Source organism: Ovis canadensis, chromosome 6, assembly GCF_042477335.2.
Source record: "Ovis canadensis isolate MfBH-ARS-UI-01 breed Bighorn chromosome 6, ARS-UI_OviCan_v2, whole genome shotgun sequence".
NCBI classification, from domain to species: Eukaryota; Metazoa; Chordata; class Mammalia; order Artiodactyla; family Bovidae; genus Ovis; species Ovis canadensis.
Window position 1 is genome coordinate 119720142 of NC_091250.1, and position 19340 is coordinate 119739481.

At 49.8% G+C, this 19340-nt stretch overlaps 2 protein-coding genes across 7 annotated transcripts in view; both read left to right on the forward strand.

Moving 5' to 3' along the window:
* Positions 1 to 19340, forward strand: part of JAKMIP1 (janus kinase and microtubule interacting protein 1) — a 159608-nt gene that overhangs the window by 98178 nt on the left and 42090 nt on the right. For all 6 annotated transcript variants that reach the window (XM_069594695.1, XM_069594691.1, XM_069594692.1 and 3 more), the window contains 5 exons: positions 2911 to 3120; positions 3976 to 4095; positions 7377 to 7523; positions 8434 to 8574; positions 10247 to 10306. In XM_069594695.1, coding sequence (XP_069450796.1) covers positions 2911 to 3120; positions 3976 to 4095; positions 7377 to 7523; positions 8434 to 8574; positions 10247 to 10306 — 678 coding nt within the window. The remainder of the gene's footprint in view (positions 1 to 2910; positions 3121 to 3975; positions 4096 to 7376; positions 7524 to 8433; positions 8575 to 10246; positions 10307 to 19340) is intronic.
* On the forward strand, positions 19033 to 19294 carry LOC138442846 (uncharacterized). The gene is made up of 2 exons (XM_069594999.1): positions 19033 to 19138; positions 19185 to 19294. The coding sequence occupies exons 1-2, from the start codon at positions 19033 to 19035 to the stop codon at positions 19292 to 19294; spliced, it is 216 nt and encodes a 71-aa protein (XP_069451100.1).

Consider the following 19340-nt stretch of genomic DNA (forward strand, 5'->3'; position numbering starts at 1 on the left):
GGTGGGGATTTGAACTTACTTCTGTCTGCCCAGGACAGGGCTCTTAATCAGTATTCTCTGCTTGAGCGATCTGTGTCTCAATTCAAGGTGTCTGATTCAGAGGCAGGAGTTTCAACTTCTGATTCAGGTTACAATCAATGTGTACCCTCTGAGAGTGTGCTTAATGAGAAGGGCATTTGTATTTGTTTTCTGGGGCTGCCTTAACAAATGGCCACAGACACACTGAAGTTTATTCCCTCACTGCTCTGGACGCCAGAAGTCCAAAGTCAAGGGGTCAGTAGGGCCATGCCCCACTGAAGGCTCTCGGGGAGGGCCCTTCCTTGCTCTTCCAGCTTCTGGGGCGTCCAAGCGTTCCTGGGTTTGTGCGTGCACCACTCCAATCTCTGCCTCCCTCTTACGGCTCGCCTCTGTGTTTTCCCTCTTCCTATGCATCTTCTCTTTGTCCTGTGGGGATGCTTGTCATTGGATTTAGGACCCACCCAGTTATCTCATCATCTTAAGGTCCTTAATTACACCTGTAAAGACCCTTTTCCCAAACAAGTTTCTATTCACAGGTATCTGAAGTCAGGATGTGAATATACCCTTTTAGGAACCATAATTCAAACCACTGTAGTGTTCTTCATATTTGCACACCAAAGGAGATAAAAGTCTAGGAAGGACAGGAGCTACTACTTATTGAGACCTACTATGTGCCTGCAGCAGTTGTAATTAGAGTTGTTTACTTTATGCTTACTGTGTGTTAAGCACTTTCCATGTATTCATTTCACCCTCACAACATCCCCATGATTATCCCCATTTCACAGATGAGAAAACTGAGGCATAGGAAGAAATCAGGTAGCCAAACCAAGATAATAGAGCCAGTGAGTGGTGGCCTTAGGGCCAGGACCCAGCAATCCAGTGGCCTTGCTCCTAAGCAGCCTGCCTGTCTGCTGTCCCCTTCAGTCCTCACAGTTCCCCTTCTAAGTGGAGCTGCCTACATCCCCATTTTACAAGTGAGCCTGAAGCTTGGAGAGGTCCAATGCCTTGCCAGAGGTCACACAGTTCACCAGTGGGGGTTTAGTCTCCAGTTCATACCATGCCTAGTACTTTTCCCTCTGTGGCAAGCTGTTTTATAGCATGTGGCTTTAACCTTTGTGTTGGGTAATCAAGGCAATATCCACGTTATATCACTTTACATACAGGCTTGCTCATGGTGGGCATGCACAGGTATGTGTTCAACAGTACCATGTCATAAAGACTCTATCCAGAGCTTGTTGAAACCATCCTTACGAAAGCATTAGTATTCTTTTCAGAAGTTTTTTGTATACCTTATCTCAGAATTTATTCCTAAATTCTGTGATGATAATCACTGTAGTTGAAACTATTGTGATTTTTGTCAATTAATGAAACTCTAGTACTGGGAAATTTTCTCTTTTAACACCTGTATTAGTTTCCTAGGACTGCTGTTACAAAGTACCACAAACTGGGTGGCTTAAGCAACAGAAATGTATTCACTCACAGGTTTGGAGGCTAGAAGTCTGAAGTCAAGGTATTGCAGGACTTTGTTTTCTGGAGGCTCTAGGGGAGGGTGCTTCCTGCATCTTCCAGCTTCTGGTGGCTCCAGGTGTTCCGTGGCTGTGGCTCCATCACCCCAGTCTCTGCATTCATCTTCTCCCTTGTTTGTGTCTCTTTCCTCTTATAAGGACCCCAGTCATTAGAGCCCACCCGACTCTGCTGTGACCTCACCTTAACTATATCTGCAAAGACTCTATTTCCAAATGAAGTCACGTTCCCAGGTGGTAAGAAGGGCATGGATTTGGGGAGGGGGCATGCCAGCACAGCACCCTTCCTGGGGCAGTTTCCCAGCTGTTGGCTTTTGTGTCCAGAAACAACTGAAGTGTATGGTATATGGCAGAAGCTTCCTCCTATAAGCTTTTTTTCTGCTTGGCTTCCTGTAGGGAATGAGGGATGAGGCTGGGTGAGCTGGGGCTCATGCCGAGACTTGCACATGGGGAGACCGAGGCACTCTGGGGCCCCAAGAAGCAGCCAGTCTGTTCTCTGACTGTGGGACTCCTAGAGATGTGAGAGCAGCGGGAGGAGGATGGAGCGCCAGCCACATACAGGGAGCTAGTGTTGAGCGTGAGGACTTGGCTGGTCGGGGAGGGGCTACAGATGGGAAGAGGAAACTACTTGGAAACTACAGACTTCCATGGTGACCAGGGGAAGGTGAGTCTGTAAAGCAGATGGAGATAGTCCCATGGAGGGCAGGAGGTGGGGGGAGTTGATGAAGCAGGGAGTGGGTGAGAGTGTCAGAAGGGGTGAGGAGAGAGGAGAGAAAATTGTCTGGTGAGTTTGGGGGCCAGGAGAGGGTTGGAGACCTTAGTGAGAGCTGTTTGCTGGAGGGGTGCAGCCCATTCCAGTATTCTTGCCTCGAGAATCCTGTGGACAGAGGAGCCTGGTGGGCTGCCGTCTGTGGGGTCGCACAGAGTCGGACATGACTGCAGTGACTTAGCAGCAGCAGCAGCAGGAGACACGGCCAGACGGGAGTGGGAGGCAGGAGGATAACCAACTCTGACCAAGCTGAGCTGCTTGGGGCAGGGTGGGGAGTGGCTGGGTGACCCTGGACAGTCAGGATTTGACTTTATGTCATGAAGGTAAGAGAAAGAAACATAGATCAGTTTCGGGGTAAGTGTCTGGTTGATGATATAGGTTGAACCCTCAGCTCTGTGCTTCTCTGTGCTGGGGCCGGTGATTGACAGGGGAGCAGGGCCTGGGCCATGCCCTGCAGTGTCTCTCTGTCCCGTGTTGCTGAGTCCAGCGGCCCTGGATCCACGGAGCTGCTGAACCTTCCCCTGGGCCTGAGGCCAGCAAGGGAGAGCTCTCCTTGGTCACAAGCCCCTACAGTCAGCTGCTTGTTCTTTCTCTTTTCAGATGGATGAGATCAAGGGGAAAGATCGTGTGATTCTGGCCTTGGAGAAGGAGCTCGGCGTGCAGACTGGGCAGACCCAGAAGCTGCTGCTTCAGAAAGAGGCTTTGGATGAGCAGCTGGTTCAGGTCAGAGAGGCTGAGCGGTACCACGGTAGTCCAAAGAGAGAGCTCCCGCCCGGCATAGGGGACATGGCCGAGCTCATGGGCGTCCAGGTGAGGGGCTCATGACGCACCGGGGCCATCGAGCCGACCGCCTACCCATCACTCCTCCCAACTGATCATTCTTGGTGAACTCGCTTGCCTGCCTTCCCCCCATCCCTCCTCCTTCCTTCCCATCCATCTGCATACCCTTCCTTCTTTCCCTTACCCATCCCGCTACACATACAGACATTCACTGCGGCCAGGCCCAGTGCTTGGCACAGGGAGTGCAGAGGTGAAGAACAGGCTGCTCTTGCCTCTGGTGGTCTTAGAGTTCAACTAAAAAGAAAGAAATGAAAGCATGAATGCCGAGTATCCAGTAAGAGCTCAGAAAGGGACCCAGTGAGGACAATATGATTTAAAGGCAGAGCCCCCTGCCCAGGAGAGGGAGCTCAGCCAACAGACAGGGCACCTGGGGACAGCTGGTAGTTAAGAGGCACAGAGGAGGCCGAAGCTGCAGGCATTCATTCATTCACTCATTCATTCATTCACTAAATACTGAAGTCTGTCAGGCAGGCTGTATGCAGACACCCACATGAGGTCCTGGCATCTCAGTGGTGAGCGAGGTGGGCACAGTCAGTGCCTGGCATATTGGTGATGTGCCTTCATCAGAGATGCTCAGAGAGCAGGGGCTGGGATGGAAGGTCCCCAGATCTTAGGGAGCCGCTGGAGGGTTTGCCGTCTCATCGCCTTGGAGCTGGTCTTTCCACATCTTGCTTGACCTGGGGGAGCCCCAGCACGGCTGACTGTGCTGACTTCCCCTGATGAGGAGCTCACCTTTGTCCTGAGAGTTTTCCGAGAAGGGTCCATGAAGCGCTCTGACTCAGTTAAGCTTTTTCAAAGTACATTTGTGTCTTGATTCTATTTTAGGATCAACATATGGATGAGCGAGACGTGCGGCGATTTCAGCTAAAAATTGCTGAACTGAATTCGGTGATACGGAAGCTGGAAGACAGAAATACCCTCTTGGCAGACGAGAGGAATGAACTGGTAATCAGCCCCCCACCCCCTCAGAGGCAGATGGAGCCTGCGGGGTTCGGGAGAGCAGTCCTGGGGCCACAAACCAGGCTCTAAACAGGAAGTTGATACCCAGGCCGTCTGGTTTTCTCTACTTTCCCCTAATTTCTTCCTGGTTAAAAATTGAACACACGCTTGTTGAAGAGACCTGTTAGTATCCTTAGTTTCTGTAGGAATTTATCCTGAGCTGACAATCAGAAAAGTTCAGTGAGGGGTCCGTGGAGAGGGTGTTCATAGCAGTGATGTCTCTATACAGTAGCAACCAAAACTGAACCCAGACGAAACCAAACCCCACTTGTTCGATCCTCAAGTACTGATCAAAATAATCATGGAACATTTACGCAGTGAACTGTATGCAGTCATTAAGAATGGTGTTTTAAATCATATTTAACTGCCACGGAAATTTGTCCACAATAAATTAAATGATAAAAGCGGTTTACAGAACAAAAACACATTATCATCATCCTGGATATGGGAAGTTGTTTTAGGTGGTATGATTATGGATAGTTTTTATTTTTTGCTTATCTGTTTACTTTCTTTTGCATAAAAGTTCACATAGTTCTATTTTTAAAGGTGGTGGATATGAACTTCTGGTTAAAAAAAAAAAAAAATCTCAAGGACCTTCCCTGGTGATCCAGAGGCTAAGACTCTGTGCTCCCAATGCAGGGGGCCAGGGTTCAATCCCTGGTCAGGGAACTTGATCCCACATGCTGCAGCTAAGGCCGGGAACAGCCAAAAAAAAAAAAAAAAAACTCAAGTAAAAATAGTAACTTCTTGAAAATGCAGGATAAACAGTTAAACTAATTTTTATGGAGTGGTAGTCAATATATAAACTTCTTGACTAATGCCTCATAGTATTTTTCTTTATTCGAAATTTTATTGCAAAAGTATCTGTAATTTTGAAACACATGGAGATAAAAAGTGTTAATAAGTGTCACTTCTTCATGGTTTTAACAGGATCAGAATAATTTCATTTCCTTCCAGTATTTTTAAAGGCATATTTTTATATAGCTTTCATCAGACAGTCCATCTCATATTATGTCTCCACTTATTGGGTAAATATTCATGAGCTTAAAAAATATCCCTCATGAGAGGCAAAATAGTTTACTAAATGGATTAGAAAAAATACCTTGCTTGAAACAATTCAGACCTTCTGAAGCATTTAAAGAAAGAATTGATAAGCCTGCCAGAACTGGGATCTTTTTTTAAAACTTATTTTTAATTGGAGGATAATTGCTTTTCAGTGTCGTGATGGTTTCTGCCATACAACAGCGTGAATCAGCCATAAGTATACGTATGTCCCCTCCTTCTTTTAACCTCCTTCCCACTCTCAGCATTCAGCCCTTCTAGGTTGTCACAAAGTGCCAGGTTGAGCTCCCTGTGTTACATAGCAACTTCCCGCTAGCTATCATTTTTATCTTCTTTTAAATCTTTTACACGCAGTACTGAAGCGACTTAGCAGCAGCAGCAGCAGCAGGTTTCTCTGCTACTGTACACAATGCCACACAGAAGATACATTTTTGTTTTTATTCCCTTGAACCTTTATTTCTGCAGGATAGATTTCTAGCGGTACAATGTATAAGGCGTGGTACATTTTACATCTTAATGACTACCATCAGTGTTTCATCTTAACTTTCACATCCTGGTGACCCAAAGCAGAGGTCTGTAGTCAGTCCCTTGTGTTTGGTTCTTGGTTCTGGCACTTGCTGTGTGACCTTGAGCACATCGCCCCACCTCTCTGTGGCCAGGTTCTTTGTCCGTGAAATGGGGATGGGAGGGAGCCCCTCCTGGGATCAAGGTGAGGGTTAATGGAGAGGGGATGCCTGGACACATGGTGAGTACCTGATGCAATGGGTCTTGCAACTGTCGTCATATTGATGAATATTTAAGTTGTTTCTAATTTTCATCCATTAAAATAACCCTGCAGAAGCTATACCCATGCATTTAGTTCTCACAACAAGTGTCTGAGGCAGATATACCATTGTTGGTCATTCACTCAGCCGTGCTGGGCTCTTTGCAACCCCATGGACTGCAGCACACCAGGCTTCCCTGTCCTTCACTGTCTCCCGGAGTCTGCTACTGTTATTCCCATCTTATAGATGAGAAAACTGAGGCTGAAAGTTTGGCTGTGGCCTTGCAGCTAGTGTGCGTCACCGAGGACACTGTGTACAGAAGGAAGAAGAGTGGATGCTTCTAGTTGTTCAGTCTCCCAGTCCCTGCTCCGTATCCCCCTCCACCAGCACTTCTCGTGTCTCTGTCTCATTGGGCTGGCCCGCACACAGCAGTCAGAGTGATGGATTGTTCTAGAAGGCAGACCCGACCACAGAATGCTTGTGCCTCAAAGCCTTTGGCCAGAGGAGGGTGGGTGGGGAGGGCCAGCGAGCTGGGGGTGGAAACCAATGATAGAGTTTTCAGCTCCCTAAATCAGGCCTCACCAGGCCTGCCCAGCTCTTCCCATCCCCACATTCCGTGTTCCCACTGCCGTCCATGAAGCTCCTTGGACACGCCCTGATCTTGCCCCTTCTGACCTCTGACAGCGTGCCTCCCCTGTGTGGACCATCCATGAGGACCTGTCTCAATGTGTTCTTACCTCTGCTACCATCTTTGCTCTCTTCCCCCATCTCTTGGATGGTCACCCCCATGGTGTCTTCCCTTTGACACAGCCCCCAGGACAGGACCCAGGCCCAAGAGGGGCCCTCCAGATGCTGACAAGATGAGAGGGTGGAGGGACACCCCATGGTCACAGGGACCATGCTCAGAGTACTCGGGGAGCAGCTCAGGGCCTGGTGCTACCCATCTATCTCATACCCGCAGCACTGTGCCAGGCCCAGGGATCCTCTGTTGTCTGAAGAGTGCTGAGCTTTCAGCTAAGTCTGTGCCTGGGGAGAAATGGTGGTCAGGAAGAGCTAGATGGCTGGACTGACCTTTATGCATGTGAACCTTGACCTCTGGGGGTTTTGCCTGGATGTAAGGGAAGTGTGGATGCAGCTCAGGCCACTTGCCAGCAGGGTGACCTGAGACAGATCTCTGAGTCTCCGTGTTGGGCTGTACCCCTTCCTCTTGCCTTGCCTGAGGCCTTCTGAGGCTCAGGTGGGAGCCTGTGTCTGGAAGCCAGGTATCTGTGGGCTCTTCCTGGTGTTTGCATCACGCAGGCGATGTGGTCCCCTCAGGGGCGGCTCCAGCCAGGTGGCATCTCCGCTGGCCTCCACAGCTGGGTCTTACGGCTGCTGCTCTCTGTGTCTGTCCGATCGCAGCTGAAACGCTCCCGCGAGACGGAGGTCCAGCTGAAGCCCCTGGTGGAGAAGAACAAGCGGATGAACAAGAAGAATGAGGACTTGCTGCAGAGCATCCAGAGGATGGAAGAGAAGATCAAGAACCTCACGCGGGAAAACGTGGAGATGGTGAGTCGCGGACCTGGAGCCCTTGTCTCGCCCGGGCTCCTCCAGCCCCTGACCCGATCAGTCCAAGTTCTCCCGGGCCATCTCCCACCCGCCCCCAACCCCACCCCATCCCTCCTGCCTCCGTTCCCCAGAATTCACAGTGCTGTGGGCACCTGTGCCCGAAGGAGCGTGTACCAGGCAGCCTGACAGCGGGTTTGCACCTCCGCTCTGCCATCTCCACCTGGGGTCCTTGGGCCCAGACCTCTTCCTCATCCATGAAATGGGATTGCAAACATCAGTGCTGTAGGGTCAGGGACAGGATGGAGTGATGACACAGAAGGTTCTCACAGGAGACCTGGGACATTGGGGCAGCTCAGTAGGCCAACAATTACAGTTTTGCTCCAAGTGCTTTGAATCAGGGCCTTTCATTTGCTCCAGCAAGAATGATTGGTCTTTGTGGTCAGAGTGGTGTCTTGCAGCTGATGGTTCAAGGAATACTCTGAGTTTCATTGTCCAAAGTAGCCTCAAGCATGCCTATTGTACAGCTGAGAAGACTGAGGCTCTGGGAGACGGAACACCCTTCTCCCTGTTCCCTGGAAGGTCCAGCTGTGAGTGTGCGTTGTTACCACATGGCATGCTCTCTTCCCCCAGCACCCAAGCTTTCTAGGCTCAGGGCAGAAGTCCACCTCTCCCACCCCGTTGTCTGCTAGCCCTTCCTGTCGGCAGTGGGCACAGTCAGCCCTGCCTCGAGCCTGGCTCTGGTCTGTTGCTGTCCGCTCCTCCAGAGTGGGGACCAGGGAGCAGTCATCCCTCCCTCCGTCTTTTCATCCCATATCCCCAAGCCCACACTCTATGCCCTGACACATGGTGGGTCCCTGACAAGGGTTACGGACGAGCAGCCCTGCAGTGTCCTCTCTTTCCTTGGCTGCAGAAAGAGAAACTGTCGGCCCAGGCATCCCTGAAGAGGCACACTTCCTTGAACGACCTCAGTCTGACACGGGACGAACAGGAGATCGAGTTCCTGAGACTGCAGGTGCTGGAGCAGCAACACGTCATTGACGATCTCTCACTGGTATGTCTGCGCCTGCACCAGTGCCAAGCCCTCCGTGGGGTGCCAGGAGACATGGGCCTCCAGAATGGCATCAGGGCTGCAAGCAGTGTGGGGGCACAGGGGGGCAGGGGAGCGTCTCACGGAGCTCCTCCTGGTGATGGGGGCTTCCTGCTCCATTCTTCCAGAAAGCAGCCTCCACTTGCTTTACACAACATCACCCGGTATCTGGGAGCGGTTTCCATGGTTACTCTTTTTGCTCAGCCCTTATGCCGAGTTTGCTGCCATTAAGAAGCAGCATCAGCCTCTTTTGAAAAGAGTCTCTGGCCTTTACAGAGTGGGTGTGATCGATCTGTCCTGGATAAGTCTGATGTTTTTTTTTAGCCTATTATTGCAGAATGTGAACTTGAAAACCGGAACCTTATAATCAGACCGGAATTTGAAGGACTTGCTAAGAACGTGTGTGTTGTGTGTGTGTGTGTGTGTTTGTAAGATCAAGGAGGGGGGAGTGTGAGTATGTCTTAAGGAGGTTGAGTGTGACATCCAGAGAGTTCTGCTGCTCTCTGTGGAAGGAGCTTAGGAACCATGAAGGGAGCATCTATAGTGAGCTTTAGTTGCATCTTAGAAGCAAAGAGTACTTCAAAAAATAGAAAAGCCAGTGAGCAAAGCTCTAGGAAAGGCTTTGACTGTAAGTTGTCCAGTTCACTTTGCTTGCCTGTCTCTCCATCTCTGCTCCCTCCTTCCACTCACCCATCTATACTCCCTCCCCTCCTTCCATCCACCTTCCCATCCTCCCCCCTCCCGTCCATTCCTTCCTCTCTCCATCCTGCCTTTATTCCACCCCCCTCCATTTATTCATTCAACCTTCCATTCATCTTTGCTTCATTACACATAAAAGTCTTTATGCCACATAAGGTGGAAAAAACACACCCAACAAAACGATGGCAGGGTCGAAAGAGGAATAATAAACAGATAAGACGAGAGAAAATAAAGATGGCAGCGTCAGTCAAGATCAGGAGGGACGCAGGGGTGGACCATAAGGGTTGTTGCCAGGCACCGTATTTGTCTCTGGGTTTCCTGACAGCCAAAGAGGATAGGAACATCCTATCAGAAAGGAGATAATCAGGAAGGAGAGAATTTGCTGGTTTCCTCTGGGGCAGAATGCTGCTACTCCTGCCACTACCCCTATAGGTGCCGTTTCTACTGACAGAAGCCACAGGTAACCACAGTCTCTTGCAGGGTAGGTTCTAGCACTTATAGCAAAGGAAGAAGCTGAGAATCAGAGAAATGAGGTGTGTGTCATCCCCATGGGGATTTGGCCACAGCTCTGTGTGAGATCGAAGCCACAAGATTATTTATTTTCTATTGGGGTCACTGACAGTAGGTAACTAGTCAACATCGCCTGAAGTTTTATAGCTTCCAGCCCCAAAGGCAGCCAGGGTGGAGTTTTACAGTACTGGCCAGCCTTGGCATTTTTTTTTTCTGGGAGGGTCCAAGTCCAGTTCACGGTGTGGCTCTGTAGCTGTCAGTTCTGAGAAGCAGCCGTGCCTTGGGTGCTTAGGACCTGGGCCGACTCAGGCCCGGTGCAGATAGGTAGGCGCAACAGAGTTGTGAGTTATGCCCTCTTGGAGCCAGTAGGTCGCTGGGTGTGATGTGAAGACTGGCTGAAGATGCAAACGGTTGTGTTTCCTTCTAGGAGAGAGAACGGCTCTTGCGGTCCAGAAGACATCGCGGGAAGGGCCTGAAGCCACCCAAGGTGAGCCAGCGGTGGCACAGCTGCCCTGCTCTGGCTCCATGCCAGGATCTGCAGGGCGGGTGGTCCAGGGATGGGGGAGGGGAGCGAGCAACCCATAGAGGGGCCCTGAAGGCACGCACCCTCACATCTGTGCATGTTTGATGCGGAAAAACCTGTTATAGCTACTTCTCAAAGCAACATAAATAACTAGGCCGTGGACCTGGTTACTGTCATTTATTCATGGAAAATTTACAGACATATCCTGTATTTAGGCCTCTGGGGATGTGCGCCCAAAATTAAAAACATAAATACTTAGACCTTTTGAAGGATTTAAAGGATACCTGGTCTTGGTTTATAACATCTATATATCCTGTTTTGAAGAATCAGGGGCTTCAGGCTTTTTTGGAATGATGCAGAATGCATTCTCCCTGGAAAATGTGGTTTTGCCCTTTTTATAGAGACATTGTCCAAATGTCCAGTGAGGTGAGCAGAGGCAGTCTTGGAAAACTCAGATGCCCACAGGGACCAAGCTGGAAAGTAAAAGAGCAAATTGGTATATTTTTTTTTTTGAAGATTTTTTTGATGTGGACCATTTCTTAAGTCTTTATTGAATTTGTTACACTATTCCTTCTGTTTTATGTTCTGGTTTTTTGACAAGGGGGTATTGGTATCTTAGTTCCCAGACCAGGTATAGAACCTACACTCCTGCATTGGAAGGTGAAGTCTTAACCTTTGAACTGCTGAAGAAGTCCTGCAAATTGCTATTTTTTAAAAGGCCTTAGTTTGTATTAACACCTGGAAACATTTTTCACTTCCATGAAGATATGGGCCTGGTCGCCTTCTTACTAAACCAGATGCCCCTCCTGGTTTATCTTTTGGTAGAGATATGGCTATATAGAAATATTTCTCATCTATAAAGAAAACAGCCATGCAGATGTCTTACTGAATGACCACGGATATATGGCCTTGGTGTCAGTGGGACAATAGGGAGTGGAGGTGTCTGTGAAAAACTGGGTCCAGAATATCAGCTGCTGTAGGAAAGTGAGCCAGGTGGTGCCAGATAATTTAGTCATTCAAGAGACATGGAAATCTCTGCATTGGTTTCCTAGGACTTCTGTAACAAGGTACCACAAACTGGGTGTCTTAGAAGAACAGAAATGTATTAGCTCAAGGTTTTGGAGTCTAGAAGTCTAAAATCAAGGTGTTGGCAGCATGATCCCAACCTTTAGGGAAATCCTTCTTTGCTTCTGGTGACTTACTGGAAAATTGGTATTATTTGACAAGACTTGCCTCGTCTTCAGTTCAGTCCAGTTCGGTCACTCAACTGTGTCCGACTCTTTGCCACTACATGGACTGCAGCACGCCAGGCTTCCCTGACCACCCCTCTCTGTTCCTTGTCTTAAAGCTGCGCAGCTGCAGTCTCTACTTCTGTTGTGCTGTGCTGTTTTCCCTGTGTGTCTCTGTCTTTGCATAGCCATCTTCTCATAAGGACATTAATCACATTGGATTAGGGGTCCACCCCAATCCAGTGTGCCCTCATTTTAACTGATTATTGCAATGATTCTATTTCCAAGTGAGGTCACACTCTGAAGTACTGGGGGGTTAGGGCCTTAATATAACCTTTTGGGGTCGGGGGGCTCAGTTCAACCCATAACACTGTTATGTAAAATCTCAGGATTGTGAATGTTGGTGAAAGTGAAGTCGCTCAGTTGTGTCCGACTCTTTGTGATCCCATGGACTGTAGCCACCAGGCTCCTCAGTCCATGGAATTTTCCAGGCAAGATTACTGGAGTGGGTTGCCATTTCCTTCTCCAGCAGATCTTCCCAACCCAGGGATCGAACCCGGGGCTCCCACATGGCACGCAGACGCTTTACCGTCTGAGCCACCAGGGAGATCCTTGTGAATGTTGGTGCAAATTGTTTATAGTACACTCTGTGGGCCAAATAAAATATATCTTGAACCAAATTTGTACATTTGGGTAAATGTTTACTTACAGCATCTCATTTAATAGTCATAGCAACCCTGTGAGGTTGGTGTTATTTTTTTTTTAATTTTAAAATTCAGGAAGTATATAGGTATAAAATATAAAAATGAGTCAAAGAGGAAAAGTAACAGACTGACATTTAAACTCAAGTCTGGGGCTCCAAGGCCCAAGCTTATGCCACCAAGTCAGGTTGAACGAGGTACAACTTTCTATGCACTGACATTAGACTCTCAGAAACGGGAAGCGGTTCAGCAGAACTGGGTTATATTTAAATACATATTTTTATTATGGAAGTAGCATAGCCACAGTATAGACTATCTGGAGCATAGTGGTCCATCATGGCAGTGCCTCCCCAGTGAAATCAATGTTGGCATTTTAATGCAATCTCCTCCCCCCATCCTTGTTCTGCTTCAGATTTTTTAGATAATGTAGCTGTAATTGTAGCATACATTTTTGCCCCTTGGGTTTTTACTTACGATTATACTAGAAAGCATTTTTCCATGTTATGGTGCTGTCATCATAAATATGAATTTTTGAGACTACATAATCTGTTGAGTGGATGGGCCATAAATTTATTTAACGTTCTGTGTCCACCAGACGTGTCTGCTTCCAGCTCCTCACGGTTGAGAATAATGCTGCAGTAAATGTGTCTATGCTTAGCAGACTGCTCTTCACCAGCCAGTTCTGCTAGATTCTCTGAGTGTTGAACCTTTCATTGAGTGACCACCCTTTCCGTCTTCTTGGACTCCCCGCTTCTGTAAATGTAACCACAGTGAACTCCTTTTGTCCAGAAAACTGTGTCCATAGTCTGGAAAGTTCCCATGGATAGACTGCCGGAAGCCTACATGTGGGTCAGAGGGTGTGAAGGCTTCAGTCAAGAACATTCACCCTTCTGTCTGCTCTACAGAAGGGTTGTGTCATTTTGCCCAGTTGTCAGTAATGTACATGATGGCCATTTTCACTACAAGACATGTTTAAAAAGCAACCATCTAAAGGAATTCAGTTTGTTGCATGAACTGGCTGTGTTGTGCCCTCATATACCCCAGAAAGGGTTTCAGGAAACCCAGTTTTGTCCCATGACTATATTTTTCACATGTTGTCAGAATATCCAGAGCAAGAGATTATTTCCCCTTTTCCTGTTTCTGAATGTGTCTATGGGAAGAGAACTTTACAAAGGCCTAGACTGGACTTCAGAGAAGGCAATGGCACCTCACTCCAGTACTCTTGCCTGGAAAATCCCATGGACGGAGGAGCCTGGTGGGCTGCAGTCCATGGGGTCGCTGAGAGTCGGACATGACTGAGCGACTTCACTTTCACTTTTTACTTTCATGCATTAGAGAAGGAAATGGCAACCCACTCCAGTGTTCTTGCCTGGAGAATCCCAGGGACGGGGGAACCTGGTGGGCTGCCGTCTCTGAGGTCACACAGAGTCGGACACGGCTGAAGCGACTTAGCAGTAGCAGCAGCAGACTGGACTTAGGATTTGCTAGGCTTGCATGTACTGCAGGCAAGGTGGGCAGGAGCTGTGTCCTGCTCACTGTGTCCTGGTCATTGCCTGGCACAGAGTGGGTGTCCCTAAATAGTTGTTGACTGAATAAACAAATTGCCCTTACTGGAAAAAACGCATTTACCTAACACTGGATCATTCCAGGATGTGGAAGTTTGGTCACTGTAATTACAAGAGTTTGATGCCACTAGAAGGCAGAGTCTTGGAACCTCTAGGGAAATTTCCTGACCTGGCTTGGGGGTCTTTCCCACTTACTGTGACCCACCAGTATTTTCCTTTTTCTCAGGATTCAATGTACAGCTGTTTCCCTTATGCTCCTGCTTAATCCTAGCTAGTCCAGGGCTGGACGGGATGGATGTGTGGATTCATCGGGGACCTGGGCAGGTTTTTAGTCCCCAGGGCTTGCCCCTCAGGCCTGGGCAGCTTCCCTTCCTTCTTTCCCACATGTCAGCAGGGATCAGTACATTCTTTTCTCTCCTTAAATAATCTTCATTGCACTGTGTCCCTCATGCCTACATGCACTTTATCACTTTGTCCGGGTCTTTACATGCCAGAGTGTCTCGGTGAATGCATCGAAGGTTCCAGAACTTTCCATCCCTGCTCTCCAGCTGTTGCAAGCCTCCTTGGACTCTGTAGTTCCCTGCAAAGGGGCTCCTCCGTTTCCATACCACAGCCCAGCTGCTGCAGATGCTCTGAGGGCATAGCAGTCATCTTCCGGGGGGGCAGCATGTCCCCAACGGCTCCTGACCTGTCTCATTGGGCTCCTGGGGACAAGACTGGTGTTGGCTGTCCCTGCCTGGGGACCCTGCTGTTGATTTTTCAGCCCTGGGTGGGGGCTGCAGGAGAAGGATCCTAAGTGGTTCCTTGGGCCCTGTCCAGGGTTCGGGGCTTGCTCTGAGGAAGGTGTGATCAGGACCTAACTGGAAACAGAGCCCCTGCCCTGAAGTGGCAGGAGGTAGTGGGTCAGCCATTGGAACGTGCAGCCTAGCAAGGGAGAGATGTGTCTTAGGAGAGAGCTGGGCCCATAAAGAATGGCTAAAATGAGTACGGTTTGCTCACTTGCCTTGAAAGTAGAGCTGAGATCTTGGATTAGGCTCAGGAACCATAGCCTGGAGCAGCAGGGAGTCAGGCCAGCTCCTAGCTGTGTAGCCTTGAACTCTGAGAACCTCAGTTTCCTGGTTCTTACAACACGCATCATATCTATGGGATCAAATGGAGCATCTGGCTCCAGGCCTGAAGAGTAGACAGGAATCAGTAAATTATATTATCCTTTTTCTTTCCCCCTTCATGTTAAATGAGTAGCTTTCCTTTGGAGGGCCTGTTAGATGCAGGCCCTGCATGAGGGGTTAGATGTGAGGCCCTGCCTCACCCCCACCCCCCTCTAATTCATGGCCCCCATTTTTAAAAGAGGGGGCTTCCCTATAGCTTAGACGGTAAAGAATTTGCCTACAATGTAGGAGACCTGGGTTAGATCCCTGAGCCAGGAAGATCCCCTGGAGAAGGAAATGTACCCACTCCAGTACCCTTGCCTGGAGAATCCCATGGACAGAGGAGCCTGGCGGGCTACAGCCCACAGGGTCGCAAAGAGTCAGACACGACTGAGCAACTAACGCTACTACTACTGCATTTTTAAAAAGAGAGAGGTAGTCTCAGGTAGCAGTGAGGTGACATCCCCATCCTTTGAGGGAGGCTGGGAAACATCAAAGCCCCACTGGACAGTAGGCCCTTCCTGGGATCCAAGCACCAGGTCTGTGGTCCCCTCTCCCGAATGGACCAGGCATCTGCTGTCACCAGGACGCAGGTCACTCCTGGTCCGCGGCTCCTGCATTCACTCTGACAGTACACCTGAAACCTGTCCAAACTTGACCTTGCGCCCCAAGGCTTGTGGGAGGAAGAACTCGGGCATCCGAAGCTGCCCTGGGACATAAGCTGGGGTGCCATGCCTTAGCCTGGCCACATGCCTGAGTGCTTTCCGTCACATGCACACTTTCTCCATTTTTAAGTAGCCAAAGAAACCCTTTTTCCCCTCTCTGGTCATTTCCACTTGACTTTGTTCCCGGACCGCCTTTCCCCCACGGCTCCGTCATCAGCCTTTCAGCATGGGGAGGGCTGGCTCTTGCCTCGTTTCCCAGGTTATGAGCCGCCCTTAGCACAGCACCCGGCCCGCACCGTGGGGCTCGATTGCATGGACTAAAGAGGCTGTTCATCCTTGCAGTCTTGCCGGGGATCTCCTCCAAGCAGCAGACAGCCAAGGGCTTTCGCTCCGTGTTTCGGTCCCTGGAAGGGATGAGGGCTTGGCCCTTCCAGCCTGGGCAGCAGCCCATCATCTTGTTCCCTCCTCAACGGCCAGGCAGGTTGGCTAAGCTTCATATCAGAAGCACGTGAAGCCCCCTGGGAGCTGCTCCAAGGGCTGCCTGCTGAGTTTGTGGGCCCTTTGGTAAAGGACTTGGGAAACAATTGGGGCCCTGGAGATGGAATACAGGCATGGTTTTGAAGGTGCAGGGCCACACTCAGGCAGCTGAGTGGCTCAGCTGCACACGCAGTCTGTACTGTCCTACCTGGGGCAACATCGCAGGTTGGTGGGCAATGGAGAGAGGGAGAGCAGAGCTAGGAGCCTGACTTGGCCATTTCACCTGCCCAGGGCACCTCATCTAGCACAGCAATGCCCATGGGGACTTCCAGATCACTTCCAAAGACTTTGGAATAGACAGGAAGTAATGGTGGTCATAGGCAACATATTCTAGCAAGACAGGATACCCCAACACCAGGAGTGAGCCTGGGGGTGAGACTCAGTCTTCAGAGAGGACTGGGCTAGAAGGCAGGTCTGCAGCAGCTCCTGGCCCCCTGCCTGGAGTTAGGAGGGGACCCTAGATCCAGTGTGGAGGGGCTTGAGGCAAAGACTCCCTGATTCCAGACCCTCTCCTCCAGGCCCTTGCTTCTTTATCTGTCTCCACCTCCTTCCTTTGGGTCCTCATCTGCTGTTCTGGGACCATTGCTACAGCTCTCTGGCTGCTCCTCTGCTTCCAGCATCTTCCTCCCACCAGAACTGTCTTTTTAAGGCACAGGTCTTACCCTGCCACCTTCTTCCTTAAAAAAACCCTCCACTGGTTCTCCGTTTCTTAGGAGATGAAGCTAGAGCTCTTTGGCTGGGCTCTTGACCTGGTCCTGCTCACCTCCTGCCCCGACCCTGTGGCAGCTCATGTCCAGCCAAAGAAGAACAGCTCTCAGCCTCTCCCATCCCCCTATCCCTCTCACCATTGTCTTCGTGCATCTTGTTGCCTTGAGCATAAGAGAGCATCAGGTGATGGGTACAGAGGAATTTTCACTCTTGAGGAGTTTCTGGCAAAGTGGGTCTAAGTAGATCCAGGAGGCAGCCCACGGTACACGTGTCATGGTTTCCGCAGAGCCAGGAATCCTTCTGCCAGGCAGAGGCTGTCTTTGGTTTTTCTTGAGGGTCCAAGTGCAGAGCAGCTTAGAGAGAAATCAAGTCTGTAGGCTTGTTGCAGAGCTCAACAGTTTGCAGATGGCTTGACTTCTAGGATTATCTCCCTCCTCCTCATTAGCCGAGATTTTTTTTTCTATTGCTAGTGCCAAAAATTCAAAGTCGTTTAAGCAAATAAATGAATTTATGTAACTGAGAAGTCTAGAGGTTCGGTTTCAGGTACGGCTGGATCCAGATGCTCACGTGCAATTATCAAGGACTTGTCCATCTTCATTTTCAAGTGTGCTTTCCTCTGGACTGTCCTCTTTCCCAAGCAGACTCTCCCATGTGGTGGCCCAAACAGCTTTAGCAGGTTCAGGCTGGCATTATACCTGACAACCAACCTTTGTGGTCAGAGGATATCTCTCCTCAGTGGTTCCAGCAAAAGTCCCAGGACTGGTGCGCCTTGGTTCAGCCTGGTCACAGGTCCATTCCTGACCCAGTCCCAACTCTGGTGGCACCTCATTTGGAAAGACAACTTAAAGACTTAGCACTAAATTGCATAGTGTGACCTGGTTACATAGCTCATATCATGGCTACTTTGAAAGGGTCAAACATTATTGAAGTGGAAATATATATGAACTTGGCTCTACGTATTTTTTTCTCTTGTGAATTGGGGCTTCCACAGTGGTGCTAGTGGTAAACAACCTGCCTATCAGTGCAGGAAACTAAGAGACTTGAGTTCGATCAGTCCCTGGGTTGGGAATATTCCCTGGAGGAGGGCGTGGCAGCCCACTCCAGTATACTTGCCTGGAGAACCCCATGGACAGAGGAACCTGGCAGGCTGTAGTCCATGGGGTTGCAAAGAGTCAGACATGACTGAAGCATCTTAGCACGCACTTTTGTGAATTATTCTTTGCCTCTTAATGTTGCTTTGCGCTTAGGTGCTCCGTCGTGTCTGACTCTTTGCGACGGGCTCCTCTGTCCATGGGGATTCTCCAGGCGAGATTACTGGAGTGGGTTGCCATGCCCTCCTCCAGGGTTGCTTTAATACCTTTCAAATAAAAAGGTTTACTTTTTAAGGGTGAAATCTACCCTTTTTTCCCTCTAGGAGGGTTTTTACATTTGATCTTGTGGCTAGAGAAGCTTCTGCAAGAAGGTGCCCTCATAGGTGCTACATGGGTGTGGGAACTGAGGACCACTCTGGTCGCCATTTTTCTATTGGATGGTGGTTTGCTTCGGTTCATATAAATGGTAAAACAAATGCTTATGGAAGAATTGCTAAGAACCCACGAGTTCAGCTAGTCTGGGTCACGCACAGGGTGAGGGGATGAACAGAGAAATTTCCTAAGCACACGAGGCAGGAGGCACCTCCCCATTTTGTGATCTGGTCCTGAAGAAGGCTCTCTCAGCATCACGGTTGCTAGGGCTGTTCCCAGGGGCCCTGACAACAGGGAGACTCGGGGAGCCCCAGGCTGGGAGGAAAGCCCCCAGAGAATCAGCCAGCCTGAAGGCTGTCTGCTGTGACTGATTCATCCAGGCCCCGCCCCTGGAAACTGGCTCCTCTCAGCCCACGATCTGCCCCAGAGCCGGCGTCCCTTTTGATAAAGGCACCCCTTCTGGAGCATCCCGGTTGTTCTCGGAACGGTGCAGCGGAGAAGGAAGGCAGTGGACCTAGTGTGGTCGAGGAAACGAGAGTGCTCTGCAGAAGAATCGGTGCTTCCTCCCAGGACCCGAGAGAGGCCTGGAATCTGGTGGCAGTGATGCGGCTTGCAGCTCCCCTGACGCACCGGGGCTAGCGGGTCCCGCTCTGCCCCGCCCCCGCGTCCGCAGCATGGAGTACGTCCTCTTCGTGCTGTACTTCTCCTTTTTCCTCTGTCTCTGCACCCTGGTGTGCCTGTATTTTTCTGGCTGCCAGGAGATGACCTACAAGCATGAAGGTAAGCGGCCAGCTCTGGGGGTCAGTTGCGGTCCTGTGACTATCAGCGGCTGTGATCGGAAAGCTCCTTCCTGTGCCCAGGATTATTGGGAATGACGTGGACGAGGAGAGAGGAGGCCGTGAGAAGCCGGGCTCAGCCAAGGGGTTGTTTATTTGAGGGGGTGCCTCCCTTTTCCCTCTCTGTTCACGTGATCTGCTAAGAA

Excerpts from the sequence above, each read along its gene's own strand:
- LOC138442846 (XM_069594999.1), top strand. The coding sequence starts at position 19,033 with ATGGAGTACGTCCTCTTCGTGCTGTACTTCTCCTTTTTCCTCTGTCTC. Across the intron at positions 19,139-19,184 it reads GATGACCTACAAGCATGAAG|CGGCTGTGATCGGAAAGCTC; the intron begins GTAAGCGGCCAG and ends TGTGACTATCAG.